This window comes from Macaca nemestrina, chromosome 14 (genome assembly GCF_043159975.1).
Source record: "Macaca nemestrina isolate mMacNem1 chromosome 14, mMacNem.hap1, whole genome shotgun sequence".
In the NCBI taxonomy this organism is placed as follows: domain Eukaryota; kingdom Metazoa; phylum Chordata; class Mammalia; order Primates; family Cercopithecidae; genus Macaca; species Macaca nemestrina.
The window spans coordinates 2,048,530-2,060,693 of NC_092138.1; the positions used below are offsets into that span (position 1 = coordinate 2,048,530).

The 12,164-nt window shown below is 39.9% G+C and overlaps 1 protein-coding gene across 30 annotated transcripts in view; it reads right to left on the reverse strand.

Annotated features, from left to right (window-relative positions):
• LOC105498918 (cell division cycle 14B) overlaps positions 1-12,164 on the reverse strand; it is a 142,859-nt gene that overhangs the window by 70,171 nt on the left and 60,524 nt on the right. For all 30 annotated transcript variants that reach the window (XR_011612287.1, XR_011612286.1, XR_011612283.1 and 27 more), the window contains exon 5: positions 3,289-3,365. Coding sequence is in view for 22 of the 30 variants with exons in the window: in XM_071077464.1 (XP_070933565.1) it covers positions 3,289-3,365 (77 nt within the window). In the remaining 8 variants the exon portion in view is untranslated. The remainder of the gene's footprint in view (positions 1-3,288; positions 3,366-12,164) is intronic.

Below are 12,164 nucleotides of genomic sequence, written 5' to 3' on the forward strand. Positions count from 1 at the left end.
ACCAGACACAGAGAAATATTTAATATAACTCAGTAAGAAATCATATATACACACGCACTTTAAAACTCCGAGGCTCACCCCTGTATTCCCAGCACTTTGGGAGGCCAAGGTGGGCGGATCACTTGAGGCCAGGGGTTTGAGACCAGCCTGGGCAACATAGTGAAACCCTGTCTCTACCAAAAATACAAAAATTAGCCGGGCGTGGTGGCGCCTGCTCTAGAAGCTGAGGCATGAGAATTGCTTGAACCTGGGAGGCAGAGGTTGCAGTGAGCCGACATTGTGCCACTGCACTCCAGCCTGTGCGACAGAGCAAGATGTCGTCTCAAAAAAAATAAATAAATAAAAGAGAATTTGATCTAAGTTGAATTAAATCTAATTAAATAAAACATTGCTATGTAACATAAAATAACTTATTTACTATAAATGAATGCCATTCTTGCACAATGTCTTATTAGCAATACTTTGTTGGTTACATTTATTCTATGTACTTGAAGTGGCAAGATACAAAGAATATAATGTCATTTCTATCAAAATATTATCAGGCTTTATTAATTCTGATTGGACTACTTTCTAATTGATAAGTTCTATAGAACACTATGTAAGGAAGCACTAAATTTAAAAACTTTAAGTCAATCATAGGTTGACACTTTTGTAAAATAAATATGAAATGCATTAGTACTGTACTATTACATACCCAGTAACGCAGTAATCTTATTTTTGTGAATAAATTACTAGAAAAATGAAAGTTAAAAAAAAAAAAATACAAGTCCAAATTTCTTCTACTATTTGATTCTACAGACATAAAATTGCTCTATTCAATAACCTATAAATGCTTCTAAAATCTTACTCTCAACTTCTGTATTTATTTCATCACAGACCAGCACCAGTTCACAGGCCACACTTAAGGATCATGAGGTCAAGAAATCAAGACCATGCTGGCCAACATGGTGAAACTCTTTTCTCTACTAAAAATACAAAAATTAGCCAGGCGTGGTGGCAGGCACCTGTAGTCCCAGCTACTGGGGAGGCCGAGGCAGAAGAATCACTTGAACCTGGGAGACGGAGGTTGCAGTGAGCCCAGATCACACCACTGCACTCCAGCTTGGTGACAGAGCAAGACTCCATCTCAAAAAAAAAAAAAAAAAAAACTGTCTAGATAAATCAAATACCTAGTATCTATGATAGAAGAGATTCAAATTTCACAAACCTGAATGGTTTCTAGTTGAGTCTTGTCTTTTGGAGAATTACTGACTGATGCTCCTGAGACCACAAGGAACTAACTTCATTTCTCAGTGCCAAACTTCAATAATTTGAAACATAGCAAGGCAGTAAGCAATGCTTATTCTGTTTTTGGCACCTGTATTTAAATTAACTCAAAACGTCTTTTTTCACATCAACAGTGCCACACTGTGTGAAATGTGTGAGCATGTTCCTATTTCAGGACCTTGTGCTGTAAATGTAAGAGTGGCACTGCAAAGGATTATCATTATAAAGAAGAGTTCTACAGAACAAATGTCACTACATCAGGAGATGACCAAGGTGCCTGTGACTCAAGACCAAAAATACAAGCATTTCTTTTAAAGGAAGAATGTGGTTGCTGTTATGTTATAGGTTGAGAAGAAGAATTTTCCAGCTTAGAAAATAATCTTTATCTCCCCGCTTCCCTTCCTACCCACCTCAAATAAAAGAATACTTAAGATGAGCCATGACCTAGCAGAAAGGGATGATACTGGGTTCAAGCCAATTCTAATTTGCTAAAATCACCGATCTTCACAATCTTTCATGCAGTGTATTCCTGAAGTCTTCGGACTGCCCTGAGAAATTGTGATTTCATGGAGTAAGTCCACAGGCGGGCCTATAAAGTTATCTGAAAAGGAGATTCTGCCAATAATTCCAAGTACCTATGCCAAAGCTCATCTAAAATGAAGTCAGATTCACAAACTTCCTTTTTTACAGTCAGGGCCATACATTTAAAATCAGGCATTTGTGGTATATGTAACAGTCCTAATACGATAAACTAATGAACTAATTAGTTTGAACAATGAACTAATAAGCAGTAGTTATTAGTTCATTGTACAAGCAGTGAACTAATTTGTGAATGGAAGAACAAGCAGTTTTGAAAATATCAAAGTCTTCAATGAGTAAAATTATTTCACACATTTATTACCCATTAAGTACCTACCATACAAGTATTTACATTATAGAGCTATGTCAAGTATTTTGATAAACAAGCAGAAAAATTTTTAGAACTTAATTTGATTTAAGCACCAGTCTTCTCGAAATATCTTCAACACAATCGCATGCTAAGCTTGAGATGAGGATGTCATCCATTTCTGTAGACATCACTATCTACCACCTCTGGGACGCAGGGACTTGACTGGTTTTTCTGGAAGTGGTACTGCATTAGCAACCTTACCGGCTGTCTCTACTGACTGTGTCCCCAGAAAAAAAGGGGTTCATTTTGGTCCCAGAAAGTAACTACTGATTATTGGAAACATTTCTTCACTTCTCAGGAACCACACTCTTCAGTGGGAGTTTTGAGTACCACAGCCCAGGATTCTCATCTGAGTACAAAGCCTAGGTTTTGGGATTTTGTTTTTGTTTTTTTTTTTGAGACAAGTTATCTCTCTATTGCCCAGGCTTGAGTGCTGTGGTGTGACCATAGCTCACTCACTGCACCCTCGAACTCCTGGGCTCAAACAATCCTCCAGCCTCAGCCTCCCAAGTAGCTGGGACTACAGGCACACACAACCATGCCTGCCTAATTTTTTTTTTTTTTTTTTTTTAATTTTTTTGTAGAGATGGGGCCTGTCTTTGTGGCCGAGGTTGGTCTGGAACTCCTGGACTCAGGTAATCATTCCACCTTGGCATCCCAATATGCTGGGATTACAGGCATGAGCCACTGTGCCCAGCCAAAGCTTAGTTTTCATCAACGGCAGTGGTTCTCAATGTAGGGAGATTTTGCTCTCCATCCCCCAAGGCCACTTACAGGAATAAATGGCAACGTCTGCAGACATTCTGAGTTTTGACAATTAGAGTGGGTGTGGGGATTTTACCAGCATCTAGTGGGCAGAAGCCATGGACGCCATTCAACATCATACGATGCACAAGATAGCCCCCACGACAAAAGGTGAGCGGTGTCACTGTGGAAACACCCAGATCTGTGGTGTTATTTGTGCTCATCCTAAAATGACTATTTACCAGATCTTCTTTTTTCAGAAACAACTATCAAGATATTTCTGGCAAGGATCTGATTACCTGAATCTACCACATCACTCTTATATTTACCTGAAAGGAATATAGGATGTCTCTCCAAAGATTAATATTCTATATGCTTCTTCTGGAGTTCTCCCCAAATATATAACCTATGTTTGGAAAAAAGAAGAAAAAGGCAATTTATTTCTAAGTGAAGGTACAGTGCTGTCACTGTGAAGTCAATTTTGTCCAATTTCCAACCAACTGAGCCGGGTTCTCCAGCCTTCCCTAGGAGCCCAGGAATCACCCAGAATCCTGTCCACAGGTTTCTTTTTTGTTTAAATCCTCCATTGCTGGTTTCTGTTGTTTGCAGCATGAGCCCTGACCAACAACTCTTCACAGCAACCTTTTGTGGTAAGACGCACGGTATTTTAAAAACAGATTTTCCGAATCAAGATGTTAGACCGATCCCATGCTTTTACCTCCCCTCCTTCCTGCAAGTGCACTGAAATGACAGCTCAGCAGCGTGTAGGAGATGGGGGCAGGGTTAGAATGGGGGGAAGTGGAAAGAGACACAAAAGCAGAACACAGACGTGATTAACTCTGTCCATGGAGGTGTAAGGGCTTGCAATGCTGAACGAGTTGATTATCCAACTGCCCTTGCTTTTGACGCTCATTGACTTCTTTTGTCCTTAGAACTATGCTATGCTTTGACTTTAATCTGGGAGAATACCTCAAGTATATTCTTCAGCATTTGAGGTCTATAGTTGGTATTCCTTGCATTTCCAAACATTCCTTTTTTCCCCTTGACCTTTATTATTTGACTACTACATGTAGGATTTTTGGTCTGTAGTCATTTCCTCTCGATAGTTTCTAGATAATGTTCCCATGTCTTCTCACTTCTAGTGTTACAGAAGTATTTTACTGGTCTAAGTATCTCTGACTGCTCCTTACAAGTAACCTGTTTGTTCTAGAAATGTGGAGTTTGAGACTTTCACCACCATCTCTCTAAATAAGTCCTCTCCCTACCCCCTATTATATTTGCCTGGGACTTCAGAATCTTCCTGCAGGGCCCTTTCAACTAATGTATGGAAGGTTGGAGTTTGGGGGGGTTGTGGTGGGGAGGAGACACAACATTAAATCTGGCACTTATATTATCACCAAAATTAGGTTGAACTCCAAAGATTACTTTGGGGAAATAGATTTTAAATTTCACTAACAAAAAAAAAGAAATCACTAAAAAAAAGGTTAATTGCAAACTTTTTTATCTCCATTATTTAACATGATACATGTGACCTGTTTCCACAACCAAATGGGAAGCATTCTGAAGTTGGGACTCATGTCTCACGGCTTCATTACACACCAATCTGATTCACTGATTTACTTAGCTGAACCCAAATCTACTTACAATAGTTAGGAACATTTTAAATATTTAATAAAAGTTGGTATCAATGCGAAAGTATCACTGGACTAAGAGAAATTTTTCAAAACTCAAAGATCCAGCAAGGATCTTAAAAACTGAGAAACAGACATATCCTAAAACTAGTCATAAGCACTGACTCAGCTTTCAAAGGGCATTTCACCAATTTTCTGACTCAAGACTCATAAACGGAAAATTTTCCCAATGACTAGTCTGTTTCTGTTTTTTTTTTTTTTTTTGAGATGGGGTTTCACTCTTGTTGACTAGGCTGGAGTGCAAAGGCACGATCTCAGCTCACTGCAACCTCCGCCTCCCAGGTCCAAGCAATTCTCCTGCCTCAGCCTCCCGAGTAGCTGGAACAATAGGCGTGCACCACCACGCCTGGCCAGTTTTTTGTATTTTTAGTAGAGATGGGGTTTCACTATGTTTGCCAGGCTGGTCTCAAACTCCTGACCTCAGGTGATCCGCCCACCTTGGCCTCCCAAAGTACTGGGATTATAGACATGAGCCACCATGCCCGGCCTACACACAGATCTTCTAAGCATCAGCTTGTAAGTCATGAAAAGTAATATATTCTAAAAATCCAGCTTGTTTTTTCCAAATTCCCTTATTCCCTTCCAGTCTCCAATGCATCTATGCCTATTCTAACACTTACCAGATAACATCAGTAAAGTCTTTCATTTTCTCCATTCTATTTTAAGACTTCCTAGCAGATTAAAAAAAAAAAAAAAAAACTTAAAACCGGCCAGGTGCGGTGGCTCATGCCTGTAATCCCAGGACTTTGGGAGGCCATCGTGGGCAGATCACGAGGTCAGGAGATGGAGACCATCCTGGCTAACACAGTGAAATCCCGTCTCTACTAAAAATACAGAATATTACCCGGGCACAGTGGCAGGCGCCTGTAACCCCAGCTACTCAGGAGGCTGAGGCAGGAGAATCGCTTGAACCCAGGAGGCAGGGGCTGCCGTGAGCCAAGATCGTGCCACTGCACTCCAGCCTCAGGGACAGAGCAAGAGTCCATCTCAAAAAACAAAAACAAAAAAACAAAATCCTAAAACCAAAAAACAAAACCAAATAAAAAAACACCTCGAAGCCAGTAAGAATGAGAATAGGGTTTGATTCATTTTGTGTATTAAAATGAAATCTAGAGACCCGTTTAGGAATTTCTCTAAATTTCTAAGGCCTTCTCTCAAATTTTATACAAATTTTTCCTTAAGCACCAGTTTAAGATAATTTTTCCTACTTGCAATTGCTGTTCTTTGGGTTCTTTAATTAGTAAAACTGCAATGGTATTACTTTCTCCTAACTTTCAAAACAAAAATAGTCTCTAATACATTAAGGACTGTGGTTTAGCCTTGGAACACTAGTTTGATTCAAAGAACCGCAAGAACAATGTAACATTTTTTCCTGTGGGGGAAAAAACCCTAAATTCCTGATGATGAACTTTAAAAGACTGTAATTTAAAAATCCAGTTGGGGAATGCCTGCACATAAAAAATAATGTCAAGCATAATTAGATAAACTGAAGGAAGTTTACAGATGCAGAATAATTCCACTTATGTAACTATCAAAGACATATTTGCCAATCTGTAACTTTTACCTTCTTTTCTTTTTTGGCCAGGCATGAAGGAAGTAACTTTTACTTTTACACCTACTCATCTTGCCGATTCAAAAGGCCTTCCCAAATGAAATCATTCTAAATTTGTGACTAAAGAAGAATCCTGTAAATGACTCCTACATTAACACAAATTCTCAGATTAGTAAACTCTAAATGGATGCAACTTATGATCTATCACCGTGCTTCTGGCAGTCTGGACACTTGGCGTTTCTCAAATTCTTTTGATATATTTTCATGAGAAGCAATATATATAGAATGCCCACTCTAATTCCACAGTGCTGGTTAAGAACAGGAAACAACAAATGATGACCAAGAGAGCTGCTGACCAGTTGTGATCGCCAGCTTCCCAGACAACCCCAGAGAATCTCATCTGCTGGCATGTCCACCCTTGTGCGGTCCCCTCCCACAGTGAACGGGGTGTCCCGTGTAACGAACAGGATACTGTAGTAATAGGGTGTGGTTTCGGAGACCAGATCATAAAAGAGGCAGCTACTGTCTTGCTTTCTCTTAGAACCCTCGCTCTGGGTACAGCAAGCTGTTATTTTGGGAGCATACTCAAGCAGTCCACGTGGTATGGAAGAGAGGCCGCCTGCCAGCAACTGGCACTAACCTGCCAGGTATGTGACTGAGCCCCCTTAGAGGTGGACCCTCCAGGTGAGTGCAGCCCAGACACGGCCCAGAACCAGACCAGACCCATCCAAGTTAAGCAACTCCCAGATGCCTAACTCACAGACATGGTCTGAGACAATGTGTACTGTCGTTTTAAGTCACAACGTTTTGCGGTAATTCGCTGGGCAGCAATAGTGTGCAGCAGCATAGTCAGTGAGTAAGGAAATGGCCATTTCCATTTGTTAAAAGTGAATAAACAAATACATGAGGCGTAAGCACAGAGACTCAGCTTAGGAAGCATCAGTAATACCTTGTTTCTCTAGGATAAAGACTCTTTGAACGAGCAAATATCATACACACACACACACACACACACACACACACACACAAATACTATGGTTGAAAATGCTTGAGACTGGTGTGGTTTTCAAAGTCATGGTACAAAGTTCTTTTTTTGCTGAACAATACCTCAGCCATTCCCAGGACTTCCCACCACCCCCGTTTTCTAGAATCACCATCTGCACGCCTGAGTCCCTGTGAGGACGCTGGACCCCTTGATTACTGACATACGTTTCAAAACCTGGGAGGTACTGAACTAGCAGTGATGGAAGAACAAGCAACTGAGGCAAAAGGATCCCAACTGCATTACTTCTCCTTTCAGTGTTTCAATGCTGACAGGACAAATCACGGAAACCCAATTAGATATGTGCTTCCTATTTCTACTAGTATGTGCAGGATTCTGAAGCTTTATTTATATACTTATAGAGCCTCGGTACAATTTACAACCCAAACGTCACACAAGTCAGTGCATCCCAGAGCTGAGAGCCACAAAGGATATTGAAATTCCAGCAACAAATGTGGCAGCCTGAGTAACCAGGAAATCCTGGAGAGATGTCACAATGTTTCCAGCACTTCAAGACTCTTGTGACTATTTTCATGTCAGCCAGATGATACAGTCTTTCCTATGCCAAGAATTTGATTGATCATAAAAAAAAAAAATCATTCTCTCCAGATTAACAAAGAATGCTTGCAAATCAATGCAAGTTGAAGACAGGCTCACACATTCAACTGCTCAATAAAAAAGGTGAGCAGGGGAAAGAACACAGAGAATAAAAAAGTAAATAAAAGAAAATCACTTTCATAGCTCCTGCACAAAACTGGTTAAGAAAAAAACTGTCGTTAAAAAAAAAAACCTCGGATGAACTTACATTTCAATAGTTTTAACTTTTAAAATTACTTTTACTTATATATATATACGGTAGGTTAGCATAATGATGCTCAATTTCGACAAAATGAAACTGGAAGTTCAGAGTAGCAAACACGTATCTACCAACTCTGCTAATAAAAATAGTGAATTGGCCCTGGGTATTAGTACACATTTGAGTGGTAGGGACATTTTTTAAAGACAAAGTAAATAATCTTGATTTTTTTAAAAAATGAAATTTCCTAATTTTTAACCATAGAGTAAAACAATCCACAACTATTTATAATGCTCTGTGAGTTTCATAAAACTGGCAGGCTACAACTTTCCAGACCTTGGCATCAACTGCTTATCCAAGATCACACTGCCTATTATTGCTGGAAGAGGGCCTGCTCCTCGGGCTTTATTATGGACAGGAACTCATCCTATCCAAAACAAGGGCCGGAACAAGGACAGGACCCAGAATTCCAGAAAGCTTAACGGATCTGCAGTCAAGGATCTGAAGCCGTCAGAAAGCCTTTTCTCCTCACTTCTTCCCCAAGTTAACAGCACCCAGCGAGCACCACAGGCAGTGGAAACGCCTGTCAGGAGCCCTCGGGTGGCAAGGGAAGTCAAACTGTGATGCAGTGTGAGCAGGGCAGCCAGCTGCCTCCCACAGGGCCGGTTCCCAAGGCAACACCAGCTTCCCACTGAGGGCCTGTGCCCTCCCTTTGCTCAGCCCAGTTCGCCTTACACTAGCTGGGGCCTGGCTACTACTGACAGTTGCCTCGTGCTATTTGCCCTGCCTTTCACAGACGCCCAGGAAGGGTGTCATGACCTCATTCTGTCCTCCAGCCTCTGCTGTCCCATCTGGGCAGCTGTTTGTTGAACTGGATTCTTAGCCAAGGCGTCTAGATCCTCATTCTCTGCTCCCTTGTCTTAACTTCCCAACTGATCCCTTCCTCCTGCAGGCAGCTTAACCCAGCACTGGCTATTCTGAGTCCAAGAAAAATCATTTAAAAAGTGGGACCACAGATTCAAAAGATCATCATTAAATAACAAAGTCCTTGAGCTCTTATCATAACCATAGAGGCAATCTCAAATTTACTGCAATTTAGAATTCTACTCACAGATTGCTGAGTTACTATATTCTTAAATTTAATTTAGTATCATCATTTTCAACACAAATGCTTACAAGGTAAGCCATTCTTACAGCTATACGAACTGCTTAAACATAAAAAATAATAATATGCAGTGATAAATTCTGAACAGGGAACCTACATGTTACAATTAGCTCCACCAAAGTAATCTATTAAACATTAGAGGAAAGCAAATTTGTAAGCTATGTGCCAAAAGTTTGCTTGTGTCATTTATTTTATACACAAAATGCTTGGCATTTATTTTACACACAGAAAGATGTTAGAAATGGTGGTTAATTTCCCAGGCTAGCCCTCAAAAGTACATTTAACCCATAGAAGAGATGAATACCATGTATCTTCAGAAAACCTAACTGCTGTGGCAGGAAGATGTAACCAAAGTTGAAAGACAAATACCATTATGTTCTCACTCACATGGAGGAGCTAAGTAAGTTGATTTTATGGAGGCCAAGAGTAAAATAAGAATTACCAGAGGCTGGGAAGGGCGTTGTGTGGTCAGGGGGAGTGAAGAGAGGTTGGTTCGTTGGTACAAATGTACAGTTAGAAGAAACAAGTTCTAGTGTTAGCGCAGTAGTGTGACTATAGTTTACAATAACTTACTGTGTATTTCGAAACAGGAAGATTTAAAATGCTCTCAACACAAAGAAATGACAAATGTTTGAGGTGATGGATACCACAACTGCCCTAATTTTGCTGTCACACATTATATGCATTTATCAAACTATCACATGTACCCCATAAATATGTACAATTATGTATCAATAAAAAAGTTTAAAATTGTATGTAAACATAAAACATATATGTACACAACACCCATCTGTACATATACACACACGTGCACATGTCCTATTTCTATAAATATAAAAGCTTCTTTTTAAAAGATTTTTCTACATTTCTCAAAAGTACAAATATGGATTTTGTGTATGACATTTTTACAACAAAATTAACAAAACAAAATTTCCAACTTTTCTTTCCAAAAGGATCTTTTTTATTATGAATTTGTTTTGAAAAGCACTTAAAAATTTCCCCTTAAAATTTCACCTTTACTTTGAAATGACAGGTTAAGTATCATTACCCCACAATCTGGCTAGGTCACAACCACTGGCTTAAACAGGGCAGCAAACTTATTTTTAAAACAATATAGTATGTTTACCTTTTTGTGAATAAACAAACAAAAGCTCAAGTCATCTTTCATATTTTTCAGCTCTTACAGTGGTGCAGAAGATTTTTAGCTTCTAATTTGTCACCTAAGAGTCTACCATTCAGATAGCTGAACGGGAAAGTCATTTACCGGGCCACATGAAGAGCAGTACTTCGAAACACAATAAAGACAAGAGTTCTCAACTCGCTCTTCTCACTTCTTGTAACACACACGTGACGCCTGACCGTCTGTCAAAAGGACTGACTGTGGACATGTCAATTCATATTTTACACATTTGTGAAGCCTCACCTCTTCTGTTTTTAAGATAAAAAATAAATATAACACTTTATTTCCATGCCATAAAGGATTATCTCACACTCTCTGCCCATCCCACATTAGGTCTTTCTGTGTACACAAGCATGACGGAAACATGGTTCCTTTCAGAAGCCCTGAATTTAAAAAGGACTGATAAAAATAAACAGTCAGTCTATTTGGAATATTTCCTTCCTAAAGATTCCTCCTCCAGATTTTTTTGGTTTTGTTTTAACATTACCATGCCAAGTCAAACACTCTCCAAAATTCCCGACAACTCCAGAAAACGTTAGCAAGGATGCGGATCGATCTATAGGGAACTGTCACTCATCTCTACAAATCTTTAACCAGAGGATTTAATACATTTTAACCAGATCAAAGCTTCACTTGCTTTGATGTTTTATCTTTTGAGGTGTCCATATTTTATCTTGACACTGCTCTTCTACTATGAATACATTTCCTTTTCTTGGAAGTTTTTCTCCTGCTTCCCTGCCTATCAACACTACAGTTCCCAATTCCTATTTTAGCAGCCAGCTATGGTTGCAAAGGCTTCTGTCACAGCCAAGAGCTATAATCCTCCTGCCAAGCTAGCTCCTCACTGGGTAGAGTAATAAATGCGAGTGAAGATCCAAATTTGCTTACCTGGCACTTCCCTAACCAATCAAATCAATACTAACCTGAAGGTGTGAAATTCTGGAAGGATTTCTAAACCTATGTTAACTATAGAAAAATAAGCTTCTGTGGGCCAAAATACAACCATAAACAAAGTCAAAAGGCCAACATAAAACTGGAAACAAATACGCCAAAAAAATTTCAGTAAGTACGTCAAGGGGTTGTGGTTTGTTCACTAGTAGTTTAAAAACAACAGCAACAAGACTTAAAAAGAGTGCGTTCTTATTTATAAACATAAACTTATCACATGTTCTGTTTCTGTTTTTAAGACCACCCTGACTGAGTTCCCACCATGCCCACAGCCACCTTCAGAGGGGTTCTTCACACTGCAGTCCCTGTGCCTGGCTCCTCAAGACGCCACCATCTCAGGGACATCTCATCTGACCAGAGACAGTGACTGACCCAGAAGTAGCCCGGCCTGGCCCCTCTGCTTTGGAGTTGCGCTCAGGAGCACTTAGATGGAACTTCAGCCATCCAGACTTTGTCTAGAGCAGTGTAAAGGCAAGACACACAAAGAAGGGAGGGAACTTTTTCTGTCACAACAAGGACCCTTCTCCAGGGTTCCCTTTAATATTTTATGAATCTCAAGAATTCTGGCTGAATCCCTTTTTCTATAAAGCTGTCATGATTTATTTTAATCTAGGAGGCTCCTCTCCCCACTGACTGGCCAAGTAATAAGACCAAATGTCCCAGTTAAAACACCCACTTCTCCATACTCTCTTTCTTTCTTGGGGTGACACACAGACTTTCTTTCTTTTCTTTCTTTCTTTCTTTTTTTTTCTTTTTTTTTGAGATGGGGTCTCATTCTGTTGCCCAGGCTGGAGCGCAGTGGTGCGATCTCGGCTCACTGCAACCTCTGCC